Below are 14,242 nucleotides of genomic sequence, written 5' to 3'. Positions count from 1 at the left end.
TCAAGCCAAGCAGACCACCGGCCCCTGCAGGTAGCTGGCCCCTCCCTCCCCACCACCCCCTGCCTCGAGCCTGGCATCCCTCTGGACCCCAGTCCAGGCCCTCCAGTTTCTCCTCACTCACACCCCCGTCTTCTAGGAAACTGTCTGCAGAGGCTGTTGGGGGCTTCCCCAGGTCCTATTAAATAAGGGGAAACTGAGGCACGGGAGTACGCCTTGCCCATCGACCCCCAGAAGAGATGGGGGATTTCGGGGTGGGGGGCACCGGGCCCCACCATCCCCTGTGGCCTTCCCGCTGCTGGTCTTGGAGGCCCCCCAGTGCTGTTTCAAGTCGGAATATCCCTCTTGCGGACACTGAGCATGAACTTCAGGGACGTCCGCGAATCTCAAGAGGCTACGGAACTGCCGCAAAGGGTGTTCTTCTCAGAACCGAAGCCCCGCAGAACCAGAGTGGGAAACGGGACCCTGGGTGGCCAGGGCCTCCTCCAGCCGCTTCCCCGCAGGGTCAGCCTCGGGAGGCCTCAAACCCAAACCTCTGGTGCCCTCTTGTGGCCAAATGGAGCAGCGCACACAGCCGCTGGCAGCTATTCCCAGCAGCATGTGAGCTAGTCTAGTGCAGGGTGGGGCTGGGGCGGGGGCGGCGGTCTCTCCCTGGACCCCAAGAGCCTCCCAGGCCAGGGGCACACCCACCACACACACATTCACTCCACTAGCCCTGAAAGCCACCCCTCCTCAGTCCTGATGGTACTTCTGGGGGGAACTTCTCCAGGCAGGAGCCCTTCCATAATCCTCACCTCCTGGCCTCAGCTTGAATACCTCCTGGAACAGGGAGCTCACTGCCCAGCTGATTTCATCACAGACAGGTGAGATGTCTCAGAGGTTCATTCTGCACTGATGTTTGTTCTCAAAGCCCCAGCACAGGTCTGATGACTGTGCGAGCAGGGCACTTCCCTCTCATTGAGTGTTTACGATGTGCCAGGTCTATGCTGAGCTCTTTATTGGCACGATCCTACTCACAGCTCCCAACTGCCCCATGAGCGGGTTCTATTTTATCCCCATTTTATAGATAAGGAAACTGAGACTCATGGGGTGAAGTCACACAGTGTGAAAGCAGGGGAGCCAGGATCTGAACCCAGCTGTACGGGCCCCAAAGTCCCAAGTCCTGAACCTCTGGCTTCCTCTGTACTCTCTCCTACCACCTGAGTGGAAGGCGGTATGCAGGTCTCTGCCCAAACGGCCCGGTCCACCCACTGCTCCGCCTGTGATTCCCACCACCCCGCTCAAAATGTGCTCACGACTAGGGTGTTAGTGAAAACTAGGGCCACGCTCACCAGTCCGCTTCTTTTACAGGAGCCCATAGTTTCAGTCCAGAACGATCCCCTACATACCATGGGGGTGGGGGAGGGCCACTGGCCACCCCTGTCCAACCTGGGGGTTTGAAGCCAAACCCCGCAGCGTGGCCCCGGCCCAGCCCTGGCCCTGCTGCTTCTCCCAAGGCTACAGCTCCCACCACGTGTTCAGGACCCTTGTCTCCAGGCTTTTCCTCAGGCTGTTCCCTCCGCCTGGCACTCTCTTCCTGTACCCATTCCTCCTCCCTCAGGGCCGTGCTCTGCACGACAGCCTTCCCTCGGCCCCTGCCTGCTGCCCCCTCGGCTCCCCTTGGCTCCCCTGGCACTGACCCTACTGCCACCCTTTCCTGCATCCGTTCTCTCCCTCGCTAAGACACAGGCCCCCTGAGGGCAGGAAAAAGGGCCCGCGAAGTTCAACACTGTTCCTGTGTCCAGCACACACTCAGCGCTGTACAGACGCCAGTACAAGCTGGCTGACCGAGCGCCAAGCAAATGAGTGAGCTTCCAAAGACACCACTACCGCCTGGCGGGGCGACTGTTTGCAAGGCCACCCCCAAATCACACCTCCTCCGTCACAGTCTGAGCTGTGAGCGTCCCTACATCACACTGAGCCAGGGCTTGCTCCCCCACTCCCGACTGCCTCGACCAGCCTTGTGGGGGGCGGGCCTGGGTCAGGTCAGGACATGCGTGCTGAGAGGCAGGCCCCCTGCCCCACAACCTGGAGCAAGCTGTTGGTGGCGTGTCCGCTAACTGCAAGCTCACGACTCCAGAGTAACACTGCCTACAGTCACCTACATCTTTAGGAATCTTGTTTCTTGAGCCCTGCCACCTGCGGGACAGGGGCTGAGGGCTTTCCTGCCTTCTATCCCCAGGGTTGTCCTTCAGTCTGCACTCCTGCACACAAGGGCCAGAAGTACGGGTGTGTTATCGGTTGAACTGTGTCTCCCACAAAAGATTAGTTGAAGCTCTAACCACCCCCCCCCCCAATACTTCAGAATGTGACCTTATTTGGAGATTGAGCCTTTACGGAAGTAATCAAGTTAAGATGAGGTCATTAGGGCAGGCCCTAATCCAGTATGACCGGTGTCCTGATGAAAAGGAGAAATTTGGACACAGAACCAGACACGTGCAGAGGGCAGGCGATGTGAAGATGCCCCGAGGAGACAGCCATGTGAAGATGTAGGCCTGGAGTGATGCACCCACAAGCCAAGGACACCTGAGCTACCCAAAGCCAGGGGAGAGCCTGGAAGTGGCCCTTCCCTAGCACCTTCAGGGGGAGCATGGCAGCCAACACCTTGATTTTGGACTTCTGAAACCTCCAGACCCATGAGAGGATCCGTTCCTGGTGTTTATGCCGCCCAGTCTGTGGTGCTGTTGCCCCGGGAAACTAAGACAAGTCCTCATCCCCATTTTGCAAGTGAAGAAGCTGAGGCTCAGGAAGGGCAAGGGCCTCGCCCAAGGCCACACAGCTGGGATTCAAGCCCTTTGCTACCTCGTGGTCTCTGACCCTGCCTACTGCATTAAACGGAGACTCCCACAGTGACCTTGGTCCCTGAGCCTCAGCAGCAAGTTTGCAAAACGGGGTGACATTGCTCAAACCGCATGTGGAACAGGCACACGGGACTCACACACTCGGGGTACAGGGCAGAGCCGTCCCTAACTCGCTACTAAAAACATTCCTCTTGTTCAGACTGGACGGGCCAGTCTGTCCTCTGCATACCTGACTGTGCTGGGGGAGAACCTACAACTGCTTGAGGACCGTCCATTGCTTGGCTGCCTGTGTGCCCCTCGCAGGCCCCCTGCCTCCTTCTCCGTCCCCAGCCGTCCATCCTGGTCTCACCTTTCCTGTGGCGCCGTGTGACACGTACTTGGCTCCCTCCTGCTGGGCGATCTCCACTTGTTTGCGGGCAATGCAGGGCCTGGCGAGAGAGGTACCCAGGAGGTAGCGGTCCTCGTACAGCGCGCTGGACTGGATGGCGGGCCAGATGAACTCCTCCACAAACTCCTTGCTGACGTCCTCGATGAACACCTATGGGGAGAGGAGCCCACGAGTGGGAGCCTCGGCAGGGACGGGGTGCAGTCAGAAAGCAGAGTCCCAGGGGCCTCAAGTGGCCTGCATCTAAGGCAGACGCTGTTAATGGATCCCAGGGCAAGCTGTACCTCCACTTTTCCTTCTGCATCTGTAGTGGACATCATAAATCAATCCAGCATACAATGCAGTTACTCTCCCTCCTGCACTCATGGCAGACATTACTAATCGATCATGATATACCATCCAAGCGAAACTGGATGTGGTCCTTAAATCCCTCCCAACATAGCATTCTGGGCCTGAGATGAAACAAGATCTAAATGTAAGAACTAAATCTAGATGTAATCCACAAAAGCCAGGGATTATTTTGTCCCACAGATGGCAGCTGGCAATATCTGGAGATATTTTTGGTTGTCATAACTGATGGGTTGTGGGGGTCATTCTGGCCTCTAGTGGGTAAAGGCCAGTGATGCTGCTAAACATCCTACAATGCACAGGGCAGTCAGCCACATGTCAATAGTGTCGAGGTTGAGAAACCCTAATCTAGAGGAATTATTCTGAAAATGTAAACCTCCTAGAGTTCCCCAGACCCCTTCAGGGAGAATGAAAACGTTTTTTGTGATACTCAGTTGATATTTGCCTTTTTCACTCTGTTGACATTCACACTGAATATGCAAAAGTGATGATGGGGGAAGGGGCCGGCACCTTAGCACAAATCAGGGCAGAGGCACCACCCTCCTCAGACATGGTGCTCCTCACGCCTTGCTCTCACAGTGCAGATTTCTCTTAAGAGTCGTCTTGAAAATGCAGTAAAAAATGACTAACTTTTGTTATATCTCGACTCGAGTACAAAATGTGAAATGTACACGAAGCATATCTGCTGCATTCACAAGTGAGTTATTAGCTCAACTAGCCCCTTTTCTCATAGAACATCGTTCTTGAACAAAGGACCGACAGACAAAACAGGGTCAGTGCAGACTTGGGTTTTGGGCCAACATTTTCATAAGAATGAAGTGACCCCATCACTTCAAGGAAAACTGAGAATTTGTTGCCAAGCTTTCCAGTAAAAGTTAGAATTATGGAAAACTTGTATCTGACACCGTGAACTTGACAGCTTCCTAATACTTCTGATGTGAGTTTTACTGTGCTTTGCAGATATGGCGTTTCTTTTGCACTGTTAGCCTATGTAAGCAGGGACCACGCTGGCCACGTTCACCTTATGGGCCTGCTCACCACATGATTAGATGTTCAATCAATGCACTGATTCTGTTGAATGGATGGAAGGATGGGTGGATGGACAGAGAGCTAGGAGGGATGACGGGTAGATGGATGAGGGAAGGATGGGTGGATGGACAGAGAGCTAGGAGGGATGACGGGTAGATGGATGAGGGAAGGATGGGTGGATGGACAAGGAGCTAGGAGGGATGACAGGTAGATGGATGAGGGAAGGATGGGTGGATGGACAGAGAGCTAGGAGGGATGACGGGTAGATGGATGAGGGAAGGATGGGTGGATGGACAGAGAGCTAGGAGGGATGACGGGTAGATGGATGAGGGAAGGATGGGTGGATGGACAGAGAGCTAGGAGGGATGATGGGTAGATGGATGAGGGATGGATGAGTGAGTGGATGTGTGAATGGACAGCAAGATAAAAGAGGGATGGGCAGGTGGATGGCTGGATGAGGAAAAGACAGATGGATGGGGAGGTGGGCTGGGGAGGTGACTGGGTAGAAGAGTGGCTGGGGGAGACCAGAAGATGATGCCCTTTGCACACCCAAAGCAGAAGGAATTGACCTTATACTCCTGGAAGCAAGAGGACCAGTTGGAAGGCGTGGGGGGAGACAAGGAGCTTTGGGACAGGACCCCCCACAGCTGCCCCCACCAGGCCAAATCCCGTTTCCAGCCCCAAACCCTGCCTCCCACTTGGTACCTTTCTAGCCCCAAGCTTCAGCGCCTTCTTCCTGGCTTCCTCAAAGTCTTCCTTCTGGCCCACGTTGGCCTGATGAGCAGAAGCAGAGAGGACCCATTAACCCAGGGCAAGAAAGAAGAGCTGAGAAGAATGTCTCCCCCCGGCCCCTCCCCTCCCCTCCCCTCCCCTGGGGTGAGCCGTGGGCAAGTGTGTTTCACACACTACAGCCCTCAGATGGCGGTGGTTTCGACTGGATGGCTGAGGTCAAAGTAGGAAGGAGAAAGGGCGCGAACCAGGGTCTGGAGAAGCTGTGACACTCTCCAGAGCTAACAGTTGGTTGAAGGACGGACCGAGCCTGGCCCCGTGCACCCAGGCTGCTAGATTGCAGCATTTGCTGTCACTGCCTTGAAGGTCTAAGGCTTCCCTTGAACCCGTCTAACTCTTCCCCCAATTCCCCCAAAGTCAGTACAAAGGTTGGAGAGTCAGCAGCCCGACTCTCAGCTCACTTCCCCAGCCAAGTGCAGCAACTTGCCTGTCCCAGGGCGCCCGAGCCGGCTCGAGGCTGAGGCCTGGGCTATGGGCACCCAGCTGTCCCCCTGCTGGAGCCCAGCCTCCGGTTCCGACAGCCCCATCTGGACATGGGCATTTTTTTCTGCTGGCTGCACTCTGGCCTCCTGCCTAGACGTTGGCCCTGGCTTCTGCTCAACGACTCTGGCATCTCCCCAGAGTCCAGCTGCAGGTGCTTTTCTGAGGTCACTCAGCTTTTAAATCTGCCTCGGGGTAGCCCGGGATCTGGACGGCCCACCGCTGCTGCTGAGGACAGGGTGCACACACCCCAGGCTCTCTGCATCCGCTCAAAGCCCTGGCTCTCTCTCAGCAGGCAACTGTGAGCCAGGCACTTCCCCTCCCCCACCTGAGGGACATGGGGTCAGCACTGTTACGGATGGTAGATTGACTTCAACTGCAAACAAACGGTTCTTGACAACAGCTGGACTTTTCCTGTCCAGAGTGCCACCCTCACTTCCTCTGCAAAGAGAACCTTCTCTCCTGGGACCTCTTTCCACAGGGATGGGTGAGAGCACATCACGTCACCTGCTCACTGTAGGGACGAGCCCTCCGAGACACAGCCATACTGACAAATGCATGGTGGGCAGGGACTCAGGCCAGTCAATGAGAGTCCCCCCTGGCCCTTCTGTCAGAGCCTCTGCAGGAAGCTCTCCTTTCTCTGGGAAAACTTGGGTATGATGATGTGGGCCTTGCCTGCCCCGTGGAGAGGCCAAAAATGAAGCCAAGCAGAGATGGAGGCAGATCTGGATAAGCACCTGGATCCAGCCTTGCCTGAAGCCATTATACCCCTGGCCTTCTCAGTTATATGAAAAACTGTATTATTTTGGTTTTCTTTTTTGTTTATTTTTGGTTTTACTTGGCTTAAGCTGGGTTTCTAGAATTTGCACAGTCATATGGAGAAAGACTCAGAGGTTATGTCCAGGTTTATCAGAAGTTGAGCTGGTTTAATTAGGGATGTCTGCTATGGACCCTGGATGGGGGATGGCATCATACATAACCTATGGCCTGTGACCTATTTGCTATGCCAGAATTAGATGATCTCCAAGGGCTCGTCTAGTTTAGCCAGTGTAGCATCCTACACTCTTTGCTGAATTATTGAAGGCTTTGGGAAAGGGGAAGATTGTATGCCTTCTCGGGGCCTTCACCAGATCCAAGCCCTTGGTCCCTCTCCAGGCAGGCTGGCCCAGCAGCTCTGCCACGCTCATTCCTATGCGCCCTGTCCAGTTACTCGCATGGAGACTCGGCCTCCTCCGTGATCTGGGGGGCATCTCAGACCTGGGGGACTTCCAAGGTGTTCACTCGACAGATGAAGAGAAAGAGGCAGTAAATGAGAAGCATTTTCCTACAGTTCAGGACAGGCTTAGAGAGGGGGAGCTGGGTTTGGATGAGTGACAATGGGCAGGTGGGCAAGCTGGATGGACAGCAGGGCCGACAGTAGAAAGACACACATGCCAGGCGCCCCCTCACCAGGTAGGCAATGACGTCATAGCCCTGCTCCTTCAGCCACACGAGGATGCAGGAGGTGTCCAGGCCCCCGCTGTAGGCCAGAACCACGGAGCCTTTGCCGGACATCTCGTCTGGAGGGAGGACACGAGGAAGAATGTGAGTGACCCAGAGCCAGCCCTGCCCCCTCCTCGTCTGGCAGCCCCTCCCGAAAGCTCCCTTCTGGCCTGTCCCCCAGCCCCGCCCTCGGCCTTGGGCCATCTTATCCCCTGGACAGGCCACCACGGTGAGGTGTGAGACAGGATGTTCGTCTGACATCAGGACCAGCTGAGGAGACGCTCCTTCCTGCAGCCTCACGCCTTCCACCCCCGACACCCTCTCAGGGGACCCACACACACCACACTGGGGCCTGAAAGGTGGAGGCACGTCTTGGAGCCAGTTCCCCACCAGCTAGAGAAGACGACGGGGTCAAGGTCAAGACGCGAAGGGGTGCACAGCATCAGGAGACTTGGGAGAGGCCGTGGCCCTGAGGCCAGGGCAGCCCGCACATCTCTAGTCAGAACTGCTCCTTGCTAGGCTGGGCCAGTGCGAGTGAGGCATGGCCCTGGGGGACTCGTATAGATCACCCTGCACCCCGACTATGACCGCATGAGGTAGGAGCTATCATGCATGTCGGGGCAGCAGAGACCGGGGCTCAGAGAGGCCAGTGGCCAGCTCGAGGTCACAGAGCACGTGTCTGTGTCTGGCTCCAGAACCTGGGTTCTTCCCAGCATGCAGGGCTGCCTCCCAGCTCTACAGGGAATAGGATGCCCCCCTGGACCTCTCCCACCTGGGCCCCAGTGAACCTTCACACAATGGGACTTTAGGCTCTTTTTAAAAGCAAGTACCTCTGAGGGGGGAAACACAAGAGACCCCAAACACCTCAAGGAACCCAGCTCCAAAATGATTAGTTGGGAGGAGCTCAGAGACCAACTTCCCCATGTGCAGAGGGGGAAACTGAGGCCCAGAGGAGGAAGGTAACCAGGACGTACAGGCGGTAGATCTGTCCTTCTGCAGCAGGACAGATGTGCCCCACGCTATCCCTCCCTCTCTTCAGCTACACTGAAGCTTCCAGAAAGCACCAGGGCCTCCTCACTCCTTTTGCCTTTGCAACCACTGTTCCTTCTACCCAGAAGGCTCTCCCTGAGCCCTAGGGCTGCATCAGGCCCTGCCTTCCCCCCACTCTCCACATGGCCCTGAGAGTAGATGCTGTTATGTGCCCACTTTGCTGAAGAGGACCGAGGGTCAGAGAGGCGAGGTCACTTGCTTGAGGTCCTGTGGTCAGCAGGGGGCAGGGCCAGATTTGGATCCAGTACATCTGTCTCCAGCCTCCATGGACATGGCCCCAGCATCCTGCATTTCCTGGGTGTGTGCTTGTGTCTGGTGGAAGCATTTGCACTGGAGGCCGACCAAAGTCAGGGTCCTTAATAGAATCTATTGGGAAAGGTGTGGACATCACTGCATGGATCCATGTGGACCTCATCCAGAAGGGCCTCTCCCCAAGGATGCAGGCTCCTGTATACTGAAGGCTTCTCGTGTGCCTGGAGGCTTAGCGGCCAAGTGGTCACCCAGCCCTGTGCAGTAGAACCCAGCCCAGCCGAGGGACAAGAACACATCCTATGTGCTGTCCCTGGCATCTCACCAAGCCACCTTCCAGCCAGTCCCAGGGCTCACATGTCTTTACTGCCCTTTGGACTTGGAAGGGGAAACACTTCATGGAACAGTGAGGTTGGGTGCAGTTCTGATGGATGGGTGCCCACAATTCCCCCCTTCAGTGGGCATTCAGCCACCTGCCAGACTGTCCCAGGCCAGCTGGGGCCAGCAGACATGCCCATGGCAACCGCAGCCAGGCAACAGGCCATCCAGGATGGAGGGGAGGAGGTGGGAGGGAGGCAGGAAGGACTCATGGTAGGAAGTGCCTGGGGCTGAAGGTGTGGGTTGCCGGCTTCCAGAATCTGTCTTGATGGCTCAGCGAACCACCCTGCAAATGCAGGCAGCTGGGTGACACCAGAGGCCATGAACCCAGCCTACCCAGCCCCTGGACTCCCCTTCGGGCAGCCTCGCTGAGTGGGGAGACTCAGGAGCCCCAGAGCCCCGTCCAGCGCCCTGCTGTAGTGTGCGTGCTCCCAGCCCTGTGTTCGTGTGCGAAGGGGCTGGTGGTGTGGTCGGGTGGGGGGTGTAATGTCACGTATTTGTGAAGCTCTATTGAGATATAATTGACATGCAAGCAACTGCACATATCTAAAGCGTACAATTTAGTGAGTCTGGGCACGTATCTACAGCCAGGAAGTCATCACCACAGTCAAGATGATGAAGGTATCCATTATAAGCTGAGTCCTCCATTTGTGTTATCCCCAGTTTAGAGACAGGGAAACTGAGGCTCAGGTTAAGGAACTTGCTCAAGGCCTTGCTTGGCTGGTGAGTGGTAGAGCCAGGATTCACACCCAGATCAGCTAGACTCGTAAGTACAAGGCTTCCCCTCTCTGGGAGGTGCCAGGAAGGGGATCCCTGGGACAAGGTGTGGTCTGGGAAGCCACAGGTGGCTCAGACACCCTGGAGTGACAGGGAGAGATGATGTGGGCCACGTGTGAGCCCCTCCTGCCTGCCAGGCCACGTGCATGCAGGGCTAGAGGGCCTCAGCCTCTGGGTCTGAGACACGTGATGGAATGGGTGCACCCAGGAGTGTGTGTGCACGTCCAGAGATTAGCTGGGCAGGTGAGCTGAGACAATGATATAATCTGACACTGGCATTGCTCCGCCCTTCCTGAAGAAGCTCCCGCCTCCCTCAGTCAGTGAGGTCCCGGCAGACTACGTGGGGTAGAAACTAAGGGAAGCTGAGGCCTCAATTTGGGGGAGGGAGAGTGGAAGAGACTAGGGCTAGAGCACAGTGGCTGGGTCCTCCAGACCTGGGTTCAAGCAGCTTAAGCTGCTCACCTGCAGGACGGGATCAAGAACAGCCCATCCCTCCACAGGGCGACCGCGGATTCCGTGAGATTCCAGGAGGAGCCCAGGGCTGGGTACCACACCTGTGTCCACCAAGCTCTCCTTACCACTGGGTCCTGGCTGACCCCGGGCAAGCCCCTCACTCTCTAGACGTCCCTGGAACCGCCTGCTCAACAACCTGAAAGCCTGAAAGCCCTTCTGGTTCTGACACCCCAGGACACCGGGCTTCCTGCCTGAGGACTCGGCCTCCCCCAGCCCAGGGGGGCTGGACTCCTGGGGCTCTGGGGCTCCTGAGTCTCGGCCTCCCGCGGCCCCAGCTTTGCCGCCACCCCACCCTCCACGAAGGGCGCAGGGCAGGTGCCCCAGCTCCCGGGGCCAGCCCAGACATCCTGCTCCAGAACAGGGACACCTGGGAAGGGAAGAAGAGAGCCTCATGCCAAGATGCCTGCCAACCTGGCCTTAGTTGGCAAGGCAGCGGGCATTCTCCAGTGCCCCCGCCACAGACATCCTGCCAGCTCCCAGTGAACGTGCCAGGCCAGCCTGGGCAGTTGCTCGGCACTAAGAAAATTCATGCGGCTCTAAAACGTCAAAGCTAGAAGATGACTAGAGCAGTTACTATGTGTAGCACCACACGGCATCATTTCAAGGCGGGGACTATTATTACCACCTACTCACAGACGATGAACCCGAGGCTCAGAAAAGTTAGTAACTTGCCCAGGTCTCAAGCTAGCGGATGGCAGTGCTGGGATAGAAACCCAGGCTGACTGCAGACCACCTGCTCTTTACTGCTCTCTGCCCTACACTCTCTGGTCTCTAGGAGACCACAGACTGTCTCCCCCTCCCGTTACTTGTCTGCCAGAAGACAGAATCCTCAACGCACCATCACCAGTCAGTATTCTATTTCTGTGTGCTACAGCAACACGAATGTTCCCCTGGAACCCCTCCGCTCCCATTCTAACTCAGTCGAGCTGAGTTCATTATAGTTTCTAAAAAGCCGAGCTCCACCAAGGCCATAGAATTCTCCCTGACTTAGGGGTTTGCTCATTTTAGGACTGCAACTCTCATCCTTTTGCTGCCCTCATTCGTGTCTGATAGAGCTAGGGGGCAATTCCACACTTTGACCAGGAGGTCAAAGTGTCAGGATTCAGCCTGAACATTTGCCTGGCACACTCAGCTCATTTCATCTGCATACTTAGTGAGACACAGAGGAAGGATTTCTGTGTCTGATGAGAAAGCTGAGGGCAGTAGGGGTGCTCTAGGCTAAATACTGAGCTGGCTCTCAGCTGCAAGTTCCTGGGGCCTGAGATTCAAATCAGGAATGCCAGGCTGTCTTCGGGACACCAGCGCTCCAGCGAACTTCCTCTGCCCACGGCACGGGGGGAGGTCCTTTGGGAGTGCCTTGGCTTAGGAAGACTGGGTCTCCAGTTTCGACGAGAATGTCCTGAGGGAGGAGGTAGAGGGACTAAGTGGACCTCACCAGGCCCCAGTGACAGGCACTTAAACCCTTTCCAGAGCATTTGGCTATGGAAGAAAGCATGAGTTCATTCATCTGTTTACTATATTGAAATGCCTATGGGTGCCTGGCCTACCCCAAGTCTGGGGAGGGCGTCTGTCCCACAGGAAGGAGCGAAGGCCTGGTAGATCAACTTTGCCTGAAGTGTTTCAGCAGAAATCAGAGCTGTAGACCTTGAATTCCAGAGGTTATCTCTCTCGGCATGGATGACCACAGGCAAGGCGCTCGCTTCAGAGGCTGTGCGCTCAGCGTTTGGATGAAGGCTTCTGGCTGTCTTGGCTTTTGCCTCCCAGGACCCACAGGACGAGGGCGAGATGGGGCATGGGAAAGTGCTTGCCCAGCCGGTGAGTCTGGGCCTGGCCCCCCCGCAAGTCAGGCTCCTGGGGCCCTGGGCCAGGGAAACGGTTACCATCACAGCCAACTGACCACACATGCCCAGGGGAGGCAGGCAGCTGACGGGGGCACCTGTGGGTACTCAGGGGGGCTCAGACTGTGCTGAGTGGGGGCCTCCCTCCACCCCATCCCGTACCTGGCCTGGGATCTAGGCGCTCAGCCGGAAGCATTCACCACTCATTCCCCAGCACTCAGCAGAGCCAGAATTACTTATCAGTATAACACACAGGTGGCTCCACCGGGACAGGACCCCCTGCCCTGGCTCTGAGACGGGGATGGGCGGGGGGAGGGAGTGTAGAACGGAGACTCCTCCAGTTCCTATCCAGTTCCCATGCCCTTTGTGGCTGTTTCTGCCTCTACTGTCTCCCTCCCCCACCAGAACCTAAGACAGGAGGGCAGGGACCCTGTCTCCTCTTCTGAACGCCCAGCATGGTAGCACCCGGTGAGTCACCCCCCAGACACAGGGAGTGAACGGACCCAGGCACCCTTCTCAACAGTATACATCCCCTTACTGTTTCCTGAGCCCTGAGCCTGTGCCAGCCATGACGAATGGAGAAACTGAGGCTTAGGACTCTGGGAGGCTGACCCGAAGGCTCACCCCGTTGTGGAGTTGTGCCTGCCTTCCGGGCTGGGGTCTGCGGGCCTCCAGAACCTGCCTTCTTCTGTCACCAGCCTGGGTGTGGCGGGGAGGGATCAAAGCCCAGGGCCGATTTGATCCATCCCTGGGGAAAGGACAGGTTGGCTCCTGCCCGGGATGTGCAGCCAGACGGCGCTGCTCTCCGGAGGAGACGCCCCACTTTGCAGAGAGGAGCACTGAGGCGGCCAGGTCACGGGGCCTCCTCGGGAAGAGCCCTGGCAGGATGGGAGAGGAACTTCCTGCATTTCACAGAGACTCTCCTTCCCTGGAGGGCGAGGCCGCCCCAGGGGCCAAAGGCAACAGGCATCAGGACGGCTGACATTTCCTGACGAGCGGTCCCTCCCACAGGCCAGTGCCAGCCGGAAACCGGGCACCGCGGCCAGGCGAGGCCCCCGCCCCACCGGCCAGAGAACGCAGAGCCCTTTCAGAAGGCAGAGCCGCGCGACTGACGCCCCCTGCAGGGGAGGGAGCACAGCCACACCCAAGGCACCGGGGTGGGCCACCCGGAGCCCGGAGCGACCCGCCCGGGGGAAACTGAGGCTGGGGCTGTGGGAGGGGCCGAGATGCCCAAGCCCCGGGGGCGCGCGAGGCGCAGCGGTGAGGCTGGACCTCTGGTTGCGGGCAGAGGAAAAGAGGCGGAGACAAGAGACCAGGGCCAGAGAGGGGCCGAGAGAATCCTCACACCCTCCGGGTTCCCAAGGTCTCCACTTGTGGGGCTCGCGGCATAAGGGAAACTGGATCGGAGAAGGAAAATCCAGAAAGGACCTCGGCCCGCAAAGGCGACAAGTAACCCGACCTGCCCCTCAGACCCCCGGACTCGCGCCCCGGCCCCCTCTCCGCGGCCTAAGGGAGCCAGGAATCCGGCCGCCAAGCGTTTGAGCAACAGGAGTCCGGGCGTCGGCCCCCTGCCCGCCCGTCCAGGTCCGAGCCCGGGGCGCGCGGTCCCCTCCGCCTCCTCGGCTCGTTCTCGGTGGGGTCCGGGCAGAGGGCGACCTAGGCTGGGGAGCGGGAAGGGGATTCCTTACCGGGAGGCAGGCGGCGGCGGCGGCAGGCGGTGGAGCAGGGCTGGTTGCGGCGCGCATCCCGGGTTATAAGCACGGGGCAGAGGGCAGGGCCGAGGGCCGGGGACAAGTCGGAGGAAGAGAGCAACAGACCCCGCCCCCGGGCCCGGCCCCCTCGCGGAGCGACTCCGCGTTCGCGGCCGCCGGCGGGGGTCGGGGCCAGGCCTTGCCCCGCCTCCTCGCCCCTCCCCTTTTCCTCCTTCCCTCCTGCCCACCCAGCTGCCGACACACCCTCCGGGCCGGGCCCCCGCCCTGGCCGCGGGCTCTGGCGGCTCCCCTGGGCGCGGTAGTGGCTGGAATCCTCGCGACTGACAGGGGGGCAAGCCCTCCTGCCACACTTGCCGCCTGGCCCGTGGGGAACGC

The 14,242-nt window shown here is 58.0% G+C and overlaps 1 protein-coding gene across 1 annotated transcript in view; it reads right to left on the bottom strand.

The window, feature by feature from the left end:
• Positions 1 to 14,034, bottom strand: part of ASS1 (argininosuccinate synthase 1) — a 50,611-nt gene extending 36,577 nt beyond the window's left edge. Inside the window, exons 1-4 of the mRNA XM_024762662.1 lie at positions 13,844 to 14,034; positions 7,318 to 7,427; positions 5,305 to 5,373; positions 3,187 to 3,375 (exon numbers count right to left, since the gene is read on the bottom strand). Of these exons, the coding sequence (XP_024618430.1) occupies positions 3,187 to 3,375; positions 5,305 to 5,373; positions 7,318 to 7,422 (363 nt within the window). The 5' untranslated portion in view covers positions 7,423 to 7,427; positions 13,844 to 14,034. The remainder of the gene's footprint in view (positions 1 to 3,186; positions 3,376 to 5,304; positions 5,374 to 7,317; positions 7,428 to 13,843) is intronic.
• Between the last annotated feature and the right edge of the window lie 208 nt (positions 14,035 to 14,242).

The sequence above is a fragment of the Neophocaena asiaeorientalis genome, unplaced genomic scaffold (assembly GCF_003031525.2).
Source record: "Neophocaena asiaeorientalis asiaeorientalis breed wild unplaced genomic scaffold, Neophocaena_asiaeorientalis_V1.1 scaffold78, whole genome shotgun sequence".
Lineage (NCBI taxonomy): Eukaryota > Metazoa > Chordata > Mammalia > Artiodactyla > Phocoenidae > Neophocaena > Neophocaena asiaeorientalis.
Note: the sequence above shows the minus strand (reverse complement) of the source record. Positions and strands in the feature narration are given on the sequence as shown.